This window comes from Apteryx mantelli, chromosome 16 (genome assembly GCF_036417845.1).
Source record: "Apteryx mantelli isolate bAptMan1 chromosome 16, bAptMan1.hap1, whole genome shotgun sequence".
In the NCBI taxonomy this organism is placed as follows: Eukaryota; Metazoa; Chordata; class Aves; order Apterygiformes; family Apterygidae; genus Apteryx; species Apteryx mantelli.
In genome coordinates, this window is record NC_089993.1 from 10945011 (window position 1) to 10967890 (window position 22880).

At 41.9% G+C, this 22880-nt stretch overlaps 1 protein-coding gene across 3 annotated transcripts in view; it reads left to right on the forward strand.

The window, feature by feature from the left end:
- ABCC1 (ATP binding cassette subfamily C member 1 (ABCC1 blood group)) overlaps window positions 1-22226 on the forward strand; it is a 57611-nt gene extending 35385 nt beyond the window's left edge. Inside the window, exons 17-31 of one of the 3 annotated variants that reach the window (XM_067306078.1) lie at window positions 239-415; window positions 2559-2726; window positions 3123-3300; window positions 9124-9208; window positions 10234-10378; window positions 11296-11503; window positions 12419-12729; window positions 13372-13571; window positions 14085-14211; window positions 14545-14646; window positions 16336-16482; window positions 17207-17365; window positions 18733-18899; window positions 19657-19851; window positions 20663-22226. In XM_067306078.1, the coding sequence (XP_067162179.1) occupies window positions 239-415; window positions 2559-2726; window positions 3123-3300; window positions 9124-9208; window positions 10234-10378; window positions 11296-11503; window positions 12419-12729; window positions 13372-13571; window positions 14085-14211; window positions 14545-14646; window positions 16336-16482; window positions 17207-17365; window positions 18733-18899; window positions 19657-19851; window positions 20663-20771 (2478 nt within the window). In that variant the 3' untranslated portion in view covers window positions 20772-22226. The remainder of the gene's footprint in view (window positions 1-238; window positions 416-2558; window positions 2727-3122; window positions 3301-9123; window positions 9209-10233; window positions 10379-11295; window positions 11504-12418; window positions 12730-13371; window positions 13572-14084; window positions 14212-14544; window positions 14647-16335; window positions 16483-17206; window positions 17366-18732; window positions 18900-19656; window positions 19852-20662) is intronic. The other 2 variants (XM_067306079.1, XM_067306080.1) reach the window with 2 other exon arrangements.
- Window positions 22227-22880: the final 654 nt, after the last annotated feature.

Consider the following 22880-nt stretch of genomic DNA (forward strand, 5'->3'; position numbering starts at 1 on the left):
TTGAAGTCTTTTATTTTCCACCAGCCTGCTTTGCTACATTCACTTGTAGAGGGGGAGTATAAATAACATATTGGAGGAGGCAATACCCCAAGAGCTGGCTTTGTCCATGTGGTTCAGAAATGACCACGGGCAGTTTGTAAGGTGCTTAGCGCTAGCTGCCTCACAAAGCCCTGCCCTGCTTTGACTTCAAGTGCAATTAGGCTAGAGTGCTGAGTGAGTGACTTCATTTTTCTTGCAGGGCTCAGTAGCCTATGTTCCTCAGCAAGCCTGGGTCCAAAATGCGACTCTGGAAGACAACATTATCTTTGGAAGGGAGAAAAATGAGAGCCGGTATAAGTGTGTGATTGAGGCTTGTGCACTTCTGCCTGATATAGAGATTCTTCCTTCGGGAGACAGAACAGAAATAGGAGAAAAGGTATTTAAATACCCACTGTATTGTCACAGCACATGACTTCCATTCTACTTTCTCTTAAAGTTGTAGTTAACTGAAAACATTCTGTGTAGAAGTCTTCTAGAATAAGAGGCAAATTTGCCTCTTATCTGTTGTCCTTGTCTTAAACTCAGAGGCGGGAAAACCTGACCTCAATTATAAATGCAAAAACATTTTACAATTGCTGTTTTTAATTGACTCGGAGCTGCCATGGCCATAGAGCAGAAAATTGCATGGAAAGAGGAAGAGAAACATCTTTTGGACACTTCAGTTTTATTTAAAAAAAAAATAGCGACCCTTTGTTGCAAAAACACGTAGAGTGTGGAATTTAGAAACTGGCAGAAGTGTTTTAGTGCTCTGCTATACGAGCAGGACCAGGTATCCGCTAACCACATGGCCAGCATTGTAGGTGGATGTAAGCTGCCGAGTTGATGCTCTCCAGTCACCAGTATCAGCGGTCTCTGAGGCCTGACTGCACTTACTCCTGCGTTGTCCAAGCCAGTTCTTACCCAGCCATAGTCAATCATGCAAAGGAGAAGGATGTGAATTGCTTAAACAAGCTGCTCACCCTCAGTGCCTGTAAAGTAAGAAAGCCCAAGAGGGTGGGAGTGACTTCTGCGTGCTCTGTAAGGTACCCCAGAACATCTCCCTCAGGTGCTGAGTATTTTTAAGCTGCAGCTACTGTAGAAGAGACACGGTTCAGCACCCTGGGGCCCAGTCATGTACAGGGCGTGTAAAGTTTCTTGTCGGTTTTTCAGGGGAGTTGAGTAAGTGCCAAACCACCAAAGGAGTTTCTGTAGCCATTTGGTGCTTCTGGCTTTTCATAATGTCAGAATTAGTCCTGATCTAACTGATAGTGTTATAGTAAATGAATTTCAGAAATGTTATATCAAAAGAAAAATGTGTCATTTTCAACATACAAGAGTTATGTGAACTCTACTTCCTCTTTTGTCTGTATTTGACACAACCCTATGTTGGTCCCTAACACAGAAAGTAAGCTACAGACAACATTATTTAACATACTTCCATAACACTGACTGAAATTGAGATGTTCATTTTGTTCACGAGACTGCCACTGATAACTTTGGAAAATCAGAGGGAAATCAGTCGCAGGATATGTGGTACGATTTTTTTTAATACAATGCAGCCTTTGTTCCAGATACTCTAAACTTTTCAAGCATAGGTGGAGGTTGTTCCTGCAAATTTCACATTTTGTCTGTTTTATTGCTTTTAAGGAACAATTCTATTTCTCACTGCTGCTTGTAGAATAGGAACATTGTGCTATGGTGCGAATTACTAATTCATAATGTTTTACTAAGTGTGGGGCTGGACTTTTTTAACTTTTAATTTGTTGAGGGGCTTTTTGTTCATCTGTTAAATAATCTCATCTTTCTCCTTCTTTGGAATGGCAGAGTGTTAAGGGATGAAGACCCACACTGGCTGCCAAGTTGATGGTGGCAATTCTGCTTCCAAGTGGAATTATGTAATGCTTTGGAAAGTTTTATATAGCTATCTGTAACTAGGGAAGAGGTACAAAAATAGGTGGCTAATTTTTTTTTTGAGACTTGCTCTGTTAATTGCTAGAATCAAGAACGGTATTAGAACATAGGGATATGTGTTTTGCCTGCTGACTGGTTAGATGCTCTAGATGAGGTATAGCTGCCAAGTGACAGTCCCAGGTCCAGATTCAGTCAGCAGTGCAGTTTTATCTTCCTTATAGGAAATATGGAAGGAAGCAGGCCAACCAAATTGGAGAGGAGTGTGCAGAGTTTGTTTATTAGGTCAGAGGCAGCACTGCAGATATATGGCTGGGAATAAAAATAGCCTCTGAATGTGTGAAATCTCTGGTCTGGATTAATTGCTTTACAAGACTAGTAAACTGAATGCACTTTTTTGACTAACCCTTCATTGTCAACAAGAACTTAATATGCACGCTTCCAAGAGAGGATTTTGACCATGATTGCTCACATTATTGGGGTAGTAAAATAATTCCTGGCACAGATCTATTTCTCACTGTGCTGCAGCTTCTCTAACTTGCGTTAATCTCCTATGACTTGTCTTTCACAAACTATAGCAAGACACCTCACTTTAGCTGTAAATAAAGGATCTTTCTTTCTTATCTCCTCAGGGTGTGAATTTGTCTGGCGGACAGAAACAGCGAGTTAGTCTTGCTCGGGCGGTTTACTGCAATGCAGATGTCTATCTATTTGACGATCCTTTATCAGCTGTTGATGCCCATGTTGGGAAGCATATTTTTGAAAAAGTTATTGGACCAAAAGGGATCCTGAAAAATAAAGTATGTAATAATAAGGGTATATGTCTCTGGGGAATGATTTTTTTTATTTGCTGATATCAAATGATTCCAAGTTTGACAAGTTACATCTCGACTTCCTTCTGAGCATCTGAAAAAATGAAGTGATCCTTCTGAGACTTTAAGAGGACTTCTGTAAGTTTCTGTAGTGAAATATGCCCTGGATTCTGTAATTCAGAATTCTGTGAAGGAAAAATCAAAAGACAAGGACAGTCTTCTTTTTTTTTTTTTTTTCCCCTTAAAAATGCTGCAGGCCTGTCTATATTTATTACTGTATTACACACAGAATTCAAGCAGTGAGAGCAGTAGCTTAACCATTAGATTTAGTAGTTTGAAATGTTGAGATGTTGGAGTAATTTTTTTTTTTCTTTTGATATTTAGACACGGGTTTTGGTAACCCATGCAGTCAACTATCTGCCTCAGATGGATACAATTCTGGTGATGACTGATGGAGAAATATCTGAGATGGGTTCCTACCAGGAGCTGCTGAAGCAAGATGGGGCTTTTGCTGAGTTTCTTCGTACATATGCTAATGCTGAACAGAACATGGAGAACAGTGGTAAGCTTACAAGTAAAGCTTCTTGGGTAAGCTGATATGTGGCATGTTAGGGGAGTTGTGTTAAAGGAAAAGTATTAGTAGTGGAAGGAAAGTTAGTTAAAGGAAACCGGTGTTTCTTGTGTTAGACCTGTAGGTAGAGGTGTTTATTTCTGAGGGCACTGAAGGTTGATGAGGGATTAAACACACATTCTTTCCTAAAATTTAACAGAATGTAGAGGAGTTCTGTAGTGGAATTCCTCTCACTTAGAGAAAATTAAGACAGCTGTGAGGTCAAGTAAGAGTCAGCTAGAGGTTGTAGACCATTCCCTCTGCTTTTTGGGAAGTGGCTCCTTTGTGCAGATAATATATTAGGGGGCATGGGCTAGGAACAGCAGCTCATTTTTCTAGCTGACATTCCTGACTCCTTCTCCTGCTTTTACAAACAGCTGTAGAGCTACTGAGGTAGGAATATACTTTAGAGTTTTCTCTTAATTTTTGTTTTCCTGGGGACAGGTATGGTATTAGATCTTAACAGAGGAATTTAGTCGCTTGCCCCCAGCCTGTTTTCTTTCATGGCCTGCCTGTGGTGGTTTCCTGACACTTCCACATGTTTATGAGCTGAGACTCAAGGTCTGGGTATCCCTGCTGTAAACCAGCTCTCCTCTTGGAAAGGTCACTTGAGATGTCCCAGTTGCCACTCTACAGACTGCGATGCTGGTTCATGCGGACGTTGGTTTACAGTGACTGCTGTACGGGTGTTGTCTTCCACTGTGAGAAATACTGTAGGAAAAGATTTTATGGAAGCAGAATCTGGGTAACTTCTGTGTATTTTCTGTAGGTGCTCCTATAGTTACTTCTGGTGTTGTCAGACTTGTTGCAAACTTCAGCATATGAGGCTTTTGGCGACAAACTAACTAGCCATCCTGTGCTTCCCCTTGGACAGTTAACTTGTACAAAGATTTTCCTCCTTTAATTGCCTTGTTCTTTTAGCCTGTGTCTCTTCTCCTTCCCAAGTACTTGGTAGTTTTTGAAGTCCTTTACATTTAAGCAAGTTGCTTTCCTGTTGCATTTAAATCTTGTCTTGGAAAGAGAGTCAGTGCTTTATATTGTAGCATGCTTGTCTGCAGCTGTTTAATACAAAGCACTTCTAACTTCAGGATAACCCTGCTGGTTCACAGATTGCTGCTATATCACAGGGTTGGCTCATTTGCAGCAAATTTGTTTCTTAGCTTTGGTCGAGTGATCTTCTGCCAAGGGTAAAAAGTGAAAAATAAGAACATTATCTGTCTGGTTCACAGGGACAATATTAATATTTATTGGATGTGTAAAGGATAACTAAATATTATTAAAAATCACAAGTTCTTGGATAAATGCAGAGTGATCTGTGAAGGGAGTCAGCCAGAGCTAGCAAGAATACTGAAGGCCCCCATATGTCTGAAGCTACACGGTGGTCAACTGTAAACATTAAGCTGGAGCAAAATAGAAAAATTGGTGCTTGGATTGGTGCTTTCAGGCCAGAGCACGTCCTGCTTCTACAGTGGTGAGAAAGCCTCCCCTGCTGCCCAGCCTCCCTGAGGGCTGGCTGCGGGCCCGCTCCCCGCTGCTACCCAGCGCCTGCTTCCCTTGGCTGTTCCTGAGGTTTCCTGCTCTGTGTTGTGCTGCCTTTAACATCCTGGTCTTCACCGCTCTTCCTCTCTATCGGGGGCGGGAGGAACCTGCACTCCGGGGTACTTTAAGACTACCTTTCTTACCACTGTTTCACCCTTCTCCTGTACAAATTGACTGATGTAGCAGATCCTGACTTTTGTTTCAGTGATGTGTGGGTTGGGTTTTTGTTGGTTTGGGTTTTTTTTTGGTGTGGGGGTGTTTTTTTTCCTTTCCTTCTTTAGAGTGGGTTCAGCATCTGCAAGGTTTTTCTTTGCAAAGCCTGGAGCAATTTTTACTGTATTGGTGGGAAGTAAAAGCAGCCAGAAGTTACCAGAAGTGCACCATAAGGTCAAAATATTTTTTAATGGTGTAGTTCAACTTTGTTCTTGACCACAGTGCCTGGAAGATAGAGGTGTACGGCAGAAATTAATATTTCTACATCTATTACATTATGTGGACTGCACTTCAGATGGAGCAATCCAAGTAGTCTTTCTCCCCAGCATTTGGCTCTGTGACTCTGGAACAGCCAAATAAAAACCTGGAAGACTTTGTAATAGCTACTCAGTTGATTGTTGTTGTTGTTTTAGATGAGGATTGTCAGCACAAAATACCTACTCAGTTTTGGAGTGGAAAGAAAGGTGGGTAAAACTATGGAGAACAACTAAGGGACTGAACTGTAGGGTGTAGTTTAACAATCTGCATATCCTGAAAGCAAAGAAGTGTCTTGATCTGTCACTTGTAGCCATTTGATTTGAATGTCTGTTTGTTTGTTTTTTCCCCCTTAAATTTTATGGACTTAATACCCCAAATTCCAGCTGTTGTGCTGCACAAAGCAGAAATCTGCTTTCTGGAAAGGAGACAGTATGGTACGAGATTAAGATGCACAGAGCCTTGCTTGGCCTCTGTTTAAAAAAAAAAAAAAAAAGTCAAAAAGTTTTGTTTACTCCTGAAATTGAGAAGCAATTTATAAACTGTTGAAATTGAATTGAAAATATTTTCCTTGCTCAGTAGCTTGATATTATACACTGGTGTGTATTTCATAATAAAAATGACCACTACTGTGTTATGGACTGGGGTTTTGTATCTGCTAGGAGAAGCGCTGTGCTTTGATCAGCCCTCCCTGGGAGGGAGTGGAGCCCACAGCCCCCTGTGTTTTGTGGCTGCCCTTCTTTCTAGCAGGAAGGGCTGAGCGGAGCTTAATGGTAATGTTTGCGGTAGGGTAGGATGGCCCGCACAGTGCTCGCAGGGAGGCTTGGCTGCTTCTTGCCACTTTGGCTCCTTGGAAGGCAAGAGTTAAATAGTGTGAGGTGTGTTGGCTCTTCTCCAAATACTGCTGTGGGGTCTTGGACCTGGGTGGTAATTCAGGAACCACCTGCCTGGGTCAGGAAATAATCTGATTTCCTCTTAAGTTTATTTTGCTTATCTTCTAGCAAAATTCAAGTTTCCTCTTCTCATAAAGTAAAAGCTGTTTTCAGCTTCTGCCACAAACAACAGAAGCAAATACTGGTTTGAGATGAGTGCTGTTAGGGTGTCGAGACGCTTGGAAGGGCAGGGAATCTCACTATCTCTTACTACTCTGTCGCTTCAGGCTGGTGCTTGGGGGCTGCACACTAACGGCCGAGGGAAGCCGGTGCTGGCGCCGCTGCCACTGCAGCACCTGCCTCCAGCGAGGCCGGAGAGCAGAGCTCCTGGGCGGCAGGGCGCGGACCCCCTTGCCAAGAGCGGCCACTCTGCAAACATTGCCCTCGGTCGCTAGTGCTGACATCAAGGAGTCCCTCAAGTTTCCTGAATGAAATCTCTCTTACCGTTGGGGAAAACGCATATGGTAGTTCCCTGGGTCTGTACTGGTGGTTTTGTGTGGTTGTCAATGAGAGGTCACCTTAGAGTCGCTTTTTTGATCCTCTCTTTGGTAGTGGATATCTTGAAAGAAAGGAAGTTTCTTGATTTGTCACTCATAGCCATTTGATTTGAATTTCTTTGTTTTACTTTTTTTTCTTTTTTCTTTTAAATGAGCCTCAGGATTAAAAAAAAGAAAGTCTGTTTCAAAAAATGTGATCCTGCCATGGGCGTTTACATGTTTTTGTGGTTTAGGTTGTGCTACTTGGATGCTTTTGTGCTTATAGAGATTGAAAATGGTTGACTATTCTATAACAGACGTAAAAACATGTTCTGCAAAAAAAGTTAATGATATATGCTTTTAGACTCAGATCCTTCATTAGAAGGAACGATTCAACCTCTGGAAACAGGTAACTGCTTTTTTTGCCATGTGGCTTTATATTAGCATTTGTGTGGAGCAACAAAAACAGCTGCATTTCACTTACAAGAGAGACTGAGTCATTATTAAAGGAATTTCAGCTGCACGATACAAGGTACCAGCTTGCTTTGCCTGTTGTTTTTTAGTGTGATGCACTAAACCAGTGACTGCAACGGTTGGTGTGTCAGCGTGTAGATACAGCACCAGCAGCGATTCTTAGCTCAAATGCTTTAAAGTTTAAACAAAGCTTCTTCCTGAAGATGCAGCTCCCAGCCTGGGCTCAGGAGCGTAGTGAGTGTACCCTGGAGAGGGAGAGCTCAGGATCGAGTCCCGAGGGTCCGTTTTATTCTTGTGTGTCTGCCTGGTATTTTGTGGCTGTTCCTTTTTTTCTTTTTGTGGAATTCTTCAGCACATGTGCCAGATTTACTATGGTAACCTTGAGAACGTTTTATTGCAAAGGAGTAAATGCAGTATATGCAGGAAATCTTTGTAGCCTACAAAAGGAAATCAAATTTAAAAAGCTGCTAACAAAGGATGATTTATTTTCAGTTTAGTTTTGTCAGTGTGGGTGTAGAGCTTCAGTGATTTCCTGAAACGATGGGAATATTGAATGCTTGCTGTTCTTCATATGGGAGCTTTTCAAAAGAAATGTTGTCAAGTGATTAAAATAACCAACAGTCCCATATTTGTTTGCTCTCTTTCATTATTAAAAATAAGACCTAAATCATTGAAATTTTCAGTTTTGCCATTGTTTCTACACTCTCTCTTCCTTCCTTCCTTCCTCCCTCCCTCCCTCCCCGGCTCCTTGCTTTTGGACTGCACTGAGCACTTTGCTTTGGGTTTTTAGAATAATGAACCAATGTTCAGTTTGTAAACACAGGGGGAACAGCTTTAAGTTCACACAGTCCACATTTTGTGTATTGACGAGCTGTTTCATGTATACATTTTGCTTCAGTTTAAAAACATGAAAACTTCAAATTCTAGATCTACACAAGTTCTCCTTTATATCTTTTCGATGCAGATGGACTTTTTTGACTGTTTAGAGTATACATAGATTCTTTTAAATGCAAAATTCTTTTTGTTTCGAATTCTGGATAGTCTTTCATATATGAAAATAGTGTTCCATTTATTTTATTTTTTATTTTATTTTTTTTTAGTAGTCAAGGTCATTTGATTTGTATTAGGAAAATGATGACATAGGATAACTGGAGCCTAGAAGTTTTACTCACAGCACTGTATTACACTGAATTAAGTTGCTTAGAGAAAGCTTTCATTTAATACTTCAAACTAACAGGTTTTGTAAAGTGTTTTAGGCAATTGTCTTGTGTGTGCTACATCTTGTTAATACGTTATAGGATAACAAAAGCTGTTCTTACAGAGGCCGTGGCCTCTGATTGCTTAAATGAATCCAGTTCCTACTGTTGCCTTAAACATCAGGATTTTGCATGTTACTTCAGAATTTTGAAGGGAGGCTCCAAGTCAGTGGCATGTGCCTTCTGTTCTTACAGCTCCCTCCCATCACTCACTAGAATGTCTTCTCATTGCACTCTAAAATGAAAATAATTTGTAGCTGACTTTCTAAAAGATGTGGTTTGAGGAGCAGATGATGCTTGGAGTGTTTCTCTACCATGTGAGGCATAGCATGACTTGATATTGCACGCTTTAACATCGAGCATGTCCTCGTAGTTATTTTAGATTATTATTACTGACCTGTATTTGATAGGAAAATAGAAAAATAAATGTTCCCTTTCTTGGCAACTAATCCTCCTGGGAGTAGAACAAAATTGCTCTCTTCATCTGGTCAGTTGTCTGTTAGCGCATGTAAATATTCACTTACCTTCTCCCTTTGGTTTGCACACCAGGTCTGCACCTGGCATTTGGTTTGAAATTAGACTTTTATTTCTCTTTGCTACCTTTTTCATGTTTACTCTTTTTTCTTACAGATACAAATAGTCCTGCTGGAAAGGAAGGAAAGCCTATAGAAAATGGTGTCCTTGTAAAAGAAGCCCCTGGAAAACTGGTGCATAGGTATGTAGTCTCTTCCCCACCCCTCCCCTTTTTACTCAGTTGTGGACAAACAGTACCTTACTGTTCATGGTATTAATTCACTGGGAGGAATATTCATCTACAGTTACAATAATAACTCCCTGCTCCTTTTTAGTACATTGGAGTTGGTCACTTTTTTGCTTAGTCCATTGATACTTTGCAGTTATGGTTCTTGCTGACCTTGAAGTTCCCAGTGTCAATCAGTTGCTGTACTCTAGGCAGCCTGTATCCTGGTTTGAGCACAGTGAGGGGTATCGGCAATGCCTGTCAAATAGTCTTTCAGATATGCTTGCTCTGAGCTCAGACAGCCAGCTGCCGTGGGTTCGTCTCCCTTAAAAGGAGGAATATCGTATTGGCTGGTCCAGTTCTTGTACTCTTTCCTAAGGCGGCTTCTGCGCTTGATTGTGTCAGATGGGATGTAGGGCTAGATGAAGCTGTGGTCTGAGCTAGCACAGCTGCTCTTATGCTTGAGAGAGGCCAAAGGCAATCATTCTGATTATACCTTCCTAAAACCATCTCTTAGTCTATGCCTTATTCTTATGGTGCTCTAGAGGTACTGTATTTCTGGGAGCTAATGACCACTTGGGAGTAAATTTGCCCTTGTTGATGCTGGTGGGAATACCATTTTTGGTATTTGGTATTTGATAGCTGCACTATATATAATGGTAGCGTTTGTAAAGGCTGGTATTGGTCTTCAAGCAATTTTTCTTTCTGGAGTCTGATTGCTCAGCCCAGACTGCTTTGGCTCACTAGCCTGTAAACTAGTATCTGAAGACAGGTACTTGAGAACTGAACGAAATTAAGGAAGATTAGGAATGTGCAGAGTGGGCAGAGGAGGGAAGCAATGGTAGCCACTTGCCAGGCAATGGCTCATTAGGAGACTGATTATCACCAGAGTAGCGTAAGTCAGCATCCCGACGTGTCGGCAGGGGCTGTTGAAGTCTATTTATGAAGTAAGCACCGGGCCCGTATTATGCTAAGACTGAAAAATAAGTATCTTTAAACAGGCAACTCAGTAACTCTTCAACATACAGCAGCGAGACGGGGAAGTCACAGCACCAGAGCAGCACAGCAGAGCTGCAGAGGCCACTTGCAGAAAAGGAAAAGAATTCCTGGAAGCTGACGGAGGCGGATACGGCACAGACCGGGAGGGTAAGGCTCCCCTTCCTCCCTCCTGTGCCCCATTTCAGCTTCCCAGAAACCCACAGGGCTGAGGACAATATAACTTTTAAAGACCGTGAAACTGTGTTGAGGAAGGGCTAAGTGGATTCTTGAGCTCACTGCTTCTTCTGTAGCACTTCATGGAAGTATTACTGAACCACCTGCTTCCAAAGCTGAGCCCCAGATTTGTTTGCAGAAGTGTGCTGACATCAACACTTTTGTTTCAGATAATGGGCCCAACCACATCAAAGTTTAAAAGAAGACATGAAAACTTTGTGGCTGTTTCTTGGAAAGAGGTTGCAAAGTTGTGACAAATTAAGTGACCTAGTGAAATCTGTCCTTCAGTGTAAGGAGCTGGAATTGAGTCAGTTGAATTTAAGCCAAGTTTCCACTGTAGATGCAAACATCTAATCTCATGATGCCCAAGGCTTTTTCTGAGAGACCTGAGAGGAAGATGTTTGGGAAAATGGCAGTTATATCTCCTAATAATGTTGCTTGAATCCCCTTTTTAAAGACAAATCAGAGAATACAGTCATTTGAAGCAGGAGTGTTATTATAGGCTATATAACCTCGTGGTAAAAGGAGAGCACCAAAAGTTGGAACTCCTGTTTTTAACTCTGCCACTGATGCTCTGCATTACTTCAGGCAGCCCTCTCCTCTCCCTTCCCCTCCCTCCTCTGGAAGGTGAAAAGAGTGTGTGTGCCTGCCCTGGAGAGATACTGCATTTGGCACACCTTCATGCAACCCTTTGCAACTCGTGTTATCAGGCACTGGCTTTCTAGTGTACAACTGCCATTTATTTTTATGGCCTGAGGGAGGAAATGCTGACTGTAAATAGTGGTTGAAGGGGAATTGCTGGGTTTGAAGCTTGCTTTGCAATGTGAATATTTCTTCCCCTCTGTCTTCAGGTAAAGGCAACAGTGTACTGGGACTACATGAAAGCTATTGGACTCTTTATCTCTTTTCTGAGCATCTTCCTCTTTATGTGTAACCACATAGCCTCCCTGGCTTCCAACTACTGGCTAAGTTTATGGACAGACGACCCTGTTATCAACGGGACCCAGCAGTACACGAATGTCAGACTGGGAGTGTATGGAGCGTTGGGTATTTCTCAAGGTTTGCTTGGATTTACCTATTTTAAGATTAGCTCGTTCAGATTGTTTTTAATGTTCTGTGATAACCTTGTATCCCTAGAACTACAGCAAAGGTTTGCTAAGGAGTGTCTGGTTATGTGAGCATTTTTTTTTTTTATTTGTTTTTTTTAATTGGAAAATTAAAACTTAGTGAACCAACCTGCAAAACTATTCAGTTAGTGAATTTGATTTTCTTTTTTTCATATGGAAACAAAACCAGAACAAATGCGGTTGCAGGATCTAATGAGCCATGAGTCCAGGTAATGTAAAGTTTATCCCAAGAAATGGCTCTTTAGTCTGTCAACAAACCTGAGTTAGCCCCATTCCCGGGGTCAGAACATGACAGGATCCACTGCTGCAGTACCCCCCTTGGAGCCTGGTCGGCTCTCCTGGAAGTGTGGCCACGGCCTGGCTGAGCTGCGTAGGCTGACATTGCCTTGGACTATTTGAAGGCCCATCCCAGTCAGCATGGGGAGGCCAGCTGCTTTTTGTTATGTGTCTTTTTTGTGGTCAAAGTTTGTTTGACATAAAACCTAACAGCCCAAGTATTGCACTTCAGAATTGCTGTAATAAATCCTGCAATAAGAAGTAAAAAAAATCCTAAAATTGAGTGGTGTTTACTCAGGGAATGTGCTCAAATACCTCACAAAACTTTGTAATGGAAAAACAAATTCTTCCATGAGAGAAGTGTGGTGTTTTTGCTGAAAAATATTTTGAATTACTTGAGACATGTGGTTCACTAAGTGTAACTAGTGAACCCAAGTTCCTCAGATTATTGTGCTAGAAATATCTGCTATTGCTAAATGATGACAAAATGAAGGAAAATGTTTTGTGTGAGAGGTGAGAGCAGAAAAAACTTTTTTTCCCCTCCCCCCCTTCCTTCCCTCCCCCTCTGCAGGTATTGCTGTGTTTGGCTACTCGATGGTTGTGTCAATAGGGGGAATATTTGCTTCACGACACCTGCACCTTAACCTGCTCCACAACGTCCTCAGGTCTCCAATGAGTTTCTTTGAGCGTACACCCAGTGGAAATCTGGTGAATCGTTTCTCTAAGGAAATGGATACCATTGACTCCACCATTCCACCAATCATCAAGATGTTCATGGGATCAACGTTTAATGTCATTGGGGCTTGCATCATCATTCTGCTGGCCACACCAATAGCTGCTGTCATTATTCCACCTCTGGGACTTGTCTACTTGTTTGTGCAGGTAGGGAGTGTTAGTCAAGGGCACCTGGATCAGCACTTGCTCTCTCATCCTGTTATTTAAGACTGTTCTTTTCTGACTCTGCAGTAGAATGGATTTTAATGTGTTTAACTTGAGTCTGTGTTTGACTGATGGTGCATGGCTTATAATTTGGTGAATTTAGTAGAGCATTTTCTACCATTGTCAAGTGCAGAAGTCTGACTTCTGTGCAGAAGGTAAACCTTTAATACCTAAGCAGACTTTCTGAAAGAGCCATTAAGATTTTGAGGCAAATTCTTTATAGCTTTTTGTTCACAGCCCAAATATGGAAAATGTATGGGCTCTTTTAAAGCTTTCTTCCAAACAAGCGAGGCTTGTGTGCATGTCTGCCAGTGTGCGCGTGTGATCAGAAAAGTGTTTACAAAGCAAGAGAAGTGATGGCAGCCTTTCACTCCAGTGTTGTGTAGGCAGGGTGCACTTGCTTTGCTTTGCTTTATTCAGTAGAACTAGTACAGAGCTGAGAGAAGCTGGTTTGTAGTTTCGACTCTTGAATCAGTGAATCTGTCAGGCTCCAGTAGCGGGTCTTAGGCTCCTTAGTAGATGACAAGTTGTGCCTCGTCAGGCGTGGTGTGGACATAACCATAATTCTGGCTCTTTGATTTGCAGAGATTTTACGTGGCCACTTCTCGCCAGCTCAAACGCCTGGAGTCTGTCAGTCGCTCTCCAGTGTATTCTCACTTCAATGAGACCCTCCTGGGAGTGAGTGTCATTCGAGCCTTTGAGGAGCAGAAGCGTTTCATACAGCAGAATGACATGAAAGTGGATGCAAATCAGAAAGCTTATTATCCAAGCATTGTTGCAAACAGGTAACAATGGGAAAGAAATATTGAAATTTATTTATATAAGGAGCACATGATTCTGCTGTCTGTGTTCTTTCAGTCACAGCTCTCTGTGTACTTGTCCAGGGTAAGGATGCCTTTGTGGCTGTATCTGTTTCACAAATGCTTTGCTTAAACTTGTGTGAAGGAATTAAGATTACTGCTGAATTTCGTTTCTTCCCAGGAGCTCCTACCTTACTTCTGGATAATATTTTTTACAAGTCTTAATTCATCGATCCCAATGTAACCACAGCTGCTTTCTGAACTAAAACACGAATTCATACCCCTGGAAGGTTTATTAATTTTGTACACATCTAGGTTAGCATGCAGCTGGAGCAGAGCCTTAAATACTTCACAATTTTTGTGTCACTGGCAGTACTCAGATGTCATATCATAAATCTTTTAAAAACCAGATGTGTGCCAGAACATTGGTCAGCCTCCATTCTGATTCTCCGTGGGTGAGTTACTAAAAAGAGGCACTATGTTTTTTCTGTCTGGCAGGTGGCTGGCAGTCCGTCTGGAGTGTGTGGGGAACTGTATAGTCCTCTTCGCAGCATTGTTTGCAGTGATTGCACGCAACAGGCTTAGTGCAGGACTGGTTGGCCTCTCAGTGTCCTACTCATTGCAGGTATGAAAAAAATCTCTGAATTGTAAGGCTGCATTGGATAGCCAGAACCTTGCTCAGGCCTTGGAGGGAAAACTAAAGTAAGGAACATTATGGTAATCACGCATAAAATCTGGAAAGATGTTGGAAACTACTGTGTCCTGCCTGTGTGAAGGGATGCGTCTCAGAAGACTCATCCCATGCATATAAAAGACATCTGTTTTTTTCCTATCTAGCACTGATTAGTAAAGACCATATACATTCAGTGAACTCGCAGTGCTTTGGTGGTTTGATTTCATTATTGCAGGGATTATATGTTAAATGTAAATTACATGTACATTTCTTTTCTTCTTGCAGATTACAGCATACTTAAATTGGCTGGTTCGTATGTCATCTGAGCTGGAAACCAACATTGTTGCAGTAGAAAGAGTCAAAGAGTATGCTGAAATGGAGAAAGAGGTACAGTGAGTTTTCCATCACAGCTAGTGCTTGGCAGACATTTCATTGGACTCACGGTCGTATCATTTGACATAAGGTTGCATTCAGCCTCTCTGGTTGTATAAACAGAAGTATAAGGAAGCTACAGCTCCCTTAACACTTTGTCACCTAGAACATCTTCAGCTGCTACTGAAATGCTTTTCCCCCTCTGTTAACTCCTCACTAGACAAGCTTATGGTGCACAAAATCCATTCCGATGAGGGAAGCAAGCAGCCCTTCCCTTCATTAGCTCTGGGTCAGTGTTCATTTGGAGGTGATGCCCTGAGGCAGACCTCTGCTCTGGGTCGCCTTAGGTTCCCATGCTGCCTGCAGCTCGCTGGCGCAGCTCAGGAGTGCCAGTGTCTGCCTCGGCTCTGAGCTCAGCTGTGGAAAGAGACCAAAACTAGTAGTCTCCTGGGGACCCCCTTGGAGCCAGGATCCTGATCTCTCCTTCAAGTCTCCAGCACGTCCAAGTGGCTGCGTGCTGCCTTGTGTATGATGATCAGCGGAAGAGCTCACTCACTTGAAGCAATGGCAGCTTTCCAGATGGGAGGTCTTTTCCTCCTTGCCAGATATTTCCTTTCTCCCTCCCCAGCACCTTTGGCTCAGTACTCTCTTGCAGTTTGTCTTGTGTAAAAGTCAGAGCCCTGTTCTGCAGCCTCACCCACACCCTGGCTGGCTGGGCTGGAAGGTGCAGATGGACATGTCCTCTGAGCTTTGCAAAAGCAGGAATTTGATGAGTGAGTGCTGCGAGTGCTTTCTAGGGACAGGCTGTAACTTAGCGGGTAGTTCCTATGGGTGCTTTTGAAGTGTGTGCCAATCTTTATACAGTACCTTTTTATATAAGAAACATGGTATTCTGCCCTGGCTAAGCAGTGAAGCTGTGTAAATATAGTTTAGGTTTCTTAAGTGCCTAGACTTTTTTTTTATTTTTTGTGTGTGTGTCTTTTTACTCTCAATGTGGGGAGGAAACACGATTTACTTCTGTTTTGATTCAAATCAGTTAATGACTCATTTCATCTGCAGTTGTGCCCCTTTTTGGATACAGAACAGTTCCCCATGGCTCCTCTCTGCCATGCCTGTTACTTGAGAACCTGACCTGAGTCACTATTTTTGCAACTGAACCTTATGATGACCCTTTTGAGAACTTTTTCTTGGGTCCTGGTAGTAGACTGGTGTTAAGGTTAAAAGCCTTTTTGTTTGGCACTGCCAGTGTGTACACTGGGGTGTGCTTTCTCCTCTCCCACCTCTAGGGGAGACTGAGGCAGCAGCTGTTTACTTTATCACCTTGTAAATCTTCTAGTGCTCATGTCTCAGTCAAGCTGCCTCTAGCTGTATGTCTGGCTTCCCCGATGGCTTCCTTACTGTGTGCTTGTTGTACAAGTGGGCTATTCGAATACATGGTCCCTCTGTGATTCTAACATTTATAATAAAAGGAAGATTTGCCCAGCAAGTGGGACTTGTGATAGCAAATCCTTTGGCTACTTAAACCATTTAATCTGCCTCAGGGTCTCTTTCCCTTTTTCCCCATCATCATCCCAGTTCCTTTTGCAAGTTGCACACTACTGAGGATTTTTCTTAATTGCTTTCTTCAAGTCCCCTCACAAATATTGAGCCCATGTCCTCCTGAAGGATAAAATGATCAGATATGTTTGTGTGTGGTTCTTTCAGGCTGAATGGAGTATTGAACAAGCTGCCCCAGTGAGCACTTGGCCCCAGGAGGGGAAGGTTGAGTTTCGAGGCTATGGTTTACGTTACCGGGAAGACTTGGATTTGGTTCTGAAAAACATAAATGTTACCATAAATGGGGGTGAGAAGGTAATGAATCTGAATTGTACCAGAGGATGGTTGTTTATAAGTGTGCATGTATATGCCAAAGAGAGGTCTAACCCTGTTCTGTAGTGATACTTGAGTCTGTGGGAGCTAAAAGAGCTTCTGCAGAATGAGAGTTTCTTTAGAACTGGCAACTGTAGTGGGCCCTTACCCCTTACAAGGGGCATCTTGCATCTTTGCATGATGTTAAGAAAGTATATGTTCTTCCTTTACATGCATTAGTACATTTTATTTGGACAGAAAATTGGAGTATGCATGAATAAAAAGGTAGAAATTCATGTCTAACACAAGCAGAGCATATAGTAAGAAAGTGAGTGCTTATGTTTTAATTTTATCATAAATTCAAAGAAGATCAAAAGGTCAAGTCAGCAATTAACTGCGAACATGAACCAAACAAAAGGTTTAGGAATTTTTGGCCGCCTTTGTGTGATTCTATATGCCTTTCCAGGAGAACTGAAAGCTTCTGTGAGTGGATTGCTGTTTTGATACTGCCTTTTGTGTTTTTGTTTGTTTGACTGGTTGGTTGGGGTTTTTTTTTCCTTCTTCATATTCAATGATTTTTCTTGCTGTTCGATAAAGCTCAGTTGGCTATGCTATTTAGGGGTTTGATAGCACAACAAATTTAACAACCTTTTGAAATGTATCTGTTTCAGGTAGATTCCTGGAAATGCTTTAACTCTTCCTCACTTCCTGTATGTCTTCCCAACAGATAGGAATAGTTGGAAGAACAGGAGCTGGGAAATCCTCCCTTACTTTAGGTTTGTTTCGGATTAATGAAGCAGCTGAAGGAGAAATTGTTATTGATGGAATTAATATTGCAAAGATAGGACTCCATGACTTGCGGTTCAGGATCACCATCATCCCTCAGGTAGGTGTGAAATACTGCTGTTACCTGAGCTCGTTTTGTAACGATACTGTTCCTGTAATGAACTGGGGAGAATATGTTCCTTTTCTGATCCAGAGCTGTGAAAAGGAGACATCTTACCATGCTTTTTCGTGAAATTGAAACCATTTTTTTTTCTAGACTGGTTTCGGTTACTTGAGCTGCGTAACAAGTGACAGACAGTTGCCCGGCTGTGACTGGGTTGAGTGTTGCGGAAGCAAAGCCTGGGCCTTCAGACTCAGGGGCTTTGTCAGCACCCCACAGTGTCCCTTAGATGCTCTGCATGTCTCAGCCTGAGAGAGGAGGTCTGATCCCAGCTGAATACCTGCTCAGGGGTCTCCTAGTGAGCTGCTACTAGTTGCTCTTTTGGCCAGTAGAGGGGAAGTGAAGTCTGAGTAGAGCCACTTGCAGAGAGTCCTCAGTGGAGGTGTTCTCGAGATCGGTTTCCTCTGTGATTTTAGGTAGTTCGTTCTTTTTAGAAACTGAGTGAAGTTATTCTGTAGTCCAGTTCTAAGGGATTGGGATGCTGAGTTAATATTTCAGGCTTGGTACATGCTCTGTACAAAGCGTTCTGACCTCGGGATGGTCTCCTGAGTGGGGTATGCAGCAACCTTCACTCACAGAAACCTACACATAACCATCCTGGTTTAGTCCAGCAACTGTGTGTTCGACGGTTCAAAGCATTTGGAAGTGTGGCTTTTCAAATATTGGGCCCACAATCTCCTGCCTTGTCATTCTTATCATATAGCCTTTATTGCCTGCCTGCTCTGATTCAAAATAAGACCTTAAAATGTGTTTATATAAATCATGCTTGCAGCATGCTGACAAAAACAGGTGAACACTCTTACGGAGGTTTTGCGTGCTGCTTCTCTTCAAAATCTGTGGGGTGACTTTGCTTTCTCCTTTTGATCACTTTGCATTAGTTTGACTCTACTATGTCAAAACTATTTCCAAAGCAGTATTTCTTCAAGTCCAAGAAGAAAAATAATGCACTGATTTCATTAATACTTTACTGGGGAGGGAGCACCTGTTCTTTCACTCAGTAGCTCAGTAAAAAGTAGTAGTTGGCTGTTTTTCTTCTGAATTTGTGAATTACTGACTCACGGAAAGGTCTGGAGTGCCAGAGTCTGCAGAAGGCAGAGGTCAGGCCCCTAGAGGCACAAGGAATATGGGTGAGGAAAAATAACTTGCTGTTATTGAGGGGGAAAAAAATGATGACTCACTCCTAAATTGAGTAAACTGGCTTGCTTATAACTGAAGCTGGCCATGTTTTCCTTTCGCTATCTAGAAGATATTTTTGGAGCATTTGCCATGTTCTGTGCACGTTGTTGATTACCTCTTTCTGGGACTAGGATCCAGTATTGTTTTCTGGATCTCTGCGTATGAATCTTGATCCTTTTGACCAACACTCTGATGAAGACATTTGGAGGTCTTTGGAATTGGCTCACCTGAAAAATTTTGTATCGTCTCTTCCTGATAAACTTAATCATGAATGTGCTGAAGGCGGAGAGAACCTCAGGTACGTAAGCAAAGTTTGCCTGTGAAAATTACGTTAAGAACTAAATAAGAATTGAGACACACGTGTGCCTTCCCTGTGCCCTCTCCCATCTGCAACTATTTCAGGCTCCAGTTTAGATTTTCCTTGCGGAGTTGTGTGCTGTGCAATAACTAGATTTCCTACTTCCAGAAACCTTAGAACCCATTTGGGACAATATGAACATACTTTAAACTCTGAAGTTAGTGAATTTAAAATAATTTAAGAAATACTCAGAGAATGCTGCTAGGTTTAGCTTCCCAGCTAAGGCAGTCTTGGAAAAGTTTTTAGTAACAGCAGCCTGCTATTTATAACAGATGCTCTGAACTTACTGTGGCTCTTGCCCAACAGGTGCAGTTTTCCTATGGGAGTTGTTAGCTTGCTTTTTGCACCATAAGAGGGATATGTGTTCAATCTGCAGAACCTGTTTAAAGTCCAGTCCTCAACACTGCATTGAGTCAGTGCTCCAGCTTGATGTGGTCGTGCTGGAACCATTTGTAATGTGTTTTCTTTTATTACATTGCCTAAGCTTCATTGCGACAGGGATGTTGCAGTTAGAGATGCTGTTACATACTTTACGGTGAAGTAGTAAGAAAGACCTCATCTATTTTGCTGGATTTGCTGCACCTATTCTTTTTAGCAGAGATCTTACAAGAAATTGCTAGGCTTTGAAATGAAATACTGCAAATTTGTGATCTTTTTTTTTTCTTTTCTTTTTTATCCTTCTATCCCATCTGCATAGTGTGGGACAACGCCAGCTGGTGTGCCTGGCTCGGGCTCTGCTCAGAAAGTCTAAAATCCTGGTTCTAGATGAGGCCACAGCTGCTGTTGATCTCGAGACAGATAACCTTATACAGTCAACAATAAAGTCTCAGTTTGAAGAATGTACTGTTTTAACTATAGCACATCGTCTAAACACAATCATGGACTACACAAGGTAAAATAATACCATTTCTATTTTGAGAGCTAGAGTGTGTGACTTGCATTGTGCTCTGCTTAAATGAACATCTTTGTCAGCTAACTGTGGACCACTGCATTTCTACCCACTGACTGGGCAGCGTGTATTTGCTGTGGCTCACTGTTTATACTGTCAGTGGTGAAAGATAAGAGAGAAGCATTGCCTGCACCAGACCTACAGGAGTCCTTTCATCAGATTAACTCCCAGTTAAACGCATCAGCCGGTAGCACTATGCAGCAGCACCTGCTAAGGAGCTTTGCCAGCATCTCTGCAGTGCTTGGTTGGTGGAGGTAGCTGAAGGCAGTGTTTTAACTGTGAACTGACTTTTTTGACTTGCTTTTCCAACCTTCCTAATTACAGTTGCATGGTTGCTTTGCATAAGCTATGTCTGTGTATTTGTCGGTGGGTGCTGTATAACCACAGTCAGTGTGGTGCAAAACTGAGGGAGCCTTACCCCAAATTTCACAAAGCTGTAGGGGCTCTCACTTAGCTTGACAGTAAGTGCTGCCCTGTAGTTTCTGGTTGGCTCAGCGCATAGTCAGACAGTCTCATGTCTGCCTCCAAATGGTTGAGTAAACACATGCTACTTAAAAAGACCAGACAGGCCATCTGCAATGAGATCAGCAAGGACAGAGGTGAAACCCTCTGTTCATTCATGTAGTCTGGACTATCTTTTCTTGCATACAAGGACTGTGCTGCAGTCAGTTTCTGTGTCCACATATAAATATGTATTCATTGGCATTCTGGATTGATCTTATTGTGAACTTTTTTTTTTCCCCTTGTTTTACAGAGTTTTAGTCCTTGATAGAGGCGAAGTTGTGGAGTGCGGCAGCCCAGACAACCTACTTCAGAAAAAAGGCATTTTCTATAGTATGGCCAAAGATTCAGGCTTGGTGTAGCGTTTGAATTTGGTTTGTTTGCATGGGGAGGAGGAAGGTGAAACGTTCAGAGAACTATCTTTGACTGGGCTGGTGCTAACCACGCTGTTCAGTCTCAGACCTCGTGAGGTCAGCCAGACCATGAAGATGGAAGTGACATAAAAATGCAATGTCTTTTTCTTGTTTGTTTTTTCTCCTTAGTACTGATTTAGCAAACCTGCTTTAGGAGAGGCACATATACTGGCCAAAACACTTCAGAGACTTACGTTAATTTTTGCCTGAAATCTGTCATCATACTATGCTTAAATGTAAGTGGGAGTGATTTGTCAGAGAAGTTCAGAAAAGCTTTTTCCTTTTCATCTGCTCTTATGTTCTGAAGCCCCGTTTTTTGTTTAAAATATTTTTGCAAAGGCTAGTTGTTTGCTTGTTTGCTGATTCCTCATTTGATGAGCCATCTATTGTGGGATGCATTTGGAACATTTTTTGGCATATAGTACTATAGTCCAAAGACTTTTTTTCTTGTGAAATAATGTGTGTGCCAGATTTTCTCATTATGGCATTTACTGTATATGGTTAATGCTTTTATGCATTCTCCTAAAGGTTTCATATGTGTTTACAGTACATAGCAGCAAGTTCACTGTAATGTGTCGTAGTGCTGGGGTGAAAAAGCACAGTCAACATCAAAACAGTAGTTAAGCACGTCTGGAATGACAGTCACTCTGAAACCAAATTCTTGCAGCAGCTGGCGTGTTGTAGTATGAAGTACCTGATTTTACACCTGGTTCACTCAGGAATTCAGACTTAGGTGGAGAATCCTGGTTATGTCTGTGGGGACTAGGCTTAGAAGCGAGGATTTGTCTGAGCAAAGGTTGCAAACTGAGTTACAGTGTAATATTGATTGTAATACCCTTGACTTGGGCAGTTCTGTACTTTAATAGCAGCTCTGCCACATCAAGGACCATTAGCCTTATAACAAAGAAACATGCCCTTCATGCTGCTGCTGCTGACTCTTAAATCTTGTGGGAAAATGCTCTGTTAAAGTTTAAAAAGAAAAAAAATCTTTGTTTTACTGTTTTTAAAGTTGTGTGTGTCAGAGGGGTCCAATAATTCAATTAACAATGGAGTCTGGTTTTCAAGATCTTTTTGTTGAATGTTCATTTTTCTATTGGAAGGAAAAAAACAGTTGCATTTCTTATGTTCTTAACAGTCTTATTTTAAAAGAAATTGTTGGAAGAAGGCAAACTGAGTTAGATGGATCCAAATATTCAGCGCTCTGAGAATGTGGACTTCTGTGAATAATGTTGCTGACTAGACAATTGTCTTCTCTTTAGAGTAAAGCTATTTATTTTTTTGTAAATTATAACTCTCTGAAATTGAATAGACTGAAATTTTCTTTGGTATTTTTTTGTAATGACTATATTGGAAATACAAATATTTGCAAAGAACTTATAGTAAAAAAAATGGTTTGAATGATAACATGACCTGTCATCTTTTGTTTTATTTGACAAAGTCATAGCTTCTGCAGTCCCGGTTTTTGCCTTGAAAACAGAAATTATTGGAGGAGTCACTTCAGAAGAATTATTGAGACTAGCCAGACTGCCAGGCTTTGATGTCTGGGAGAAACCTTGAGGGCAAATACCCGTGTGCTGTGGGAGGGGTTGATCATATCTCACTGTTTATCCTGCCATTTGAGTTCTGTAGCTTGCTGAGCGGGCAGACAATGAAGATGGATCACTGGAGCAGGATGCGGTGGTGCTGTGGAGAGGATCCTTTGCCATCCCCGTGGTGTTCAGGCCCTGTATGGCTGCCATGCTTCCTAGGTAGTTTGGTGTTAAGTTACTCCAGGAAAATGAAATGGTCAAGGGGTGGTTTGGGAGCTGGGGGAGAAGTGGTTGGTTTTGTGGATGTGTGGGGTTTTTTTTGTTGTTTTTGTTGTTGTTGTTGTTGTTGTTGTTGTTGTTGTTGTCCTCCCTCCAAATCACCTAACACTTGCTCAGCAGTGTGGTGGAAAGACTGGAGCAAATGCTTAGTAAGGAATGGAGTACAGAGCAGAGAATGAAATGAGTTTCAGACCGGTAAGGTGCATGGCTGGTATCATTTTACTCAGCTGCATTAAAATGGAGGAGACTC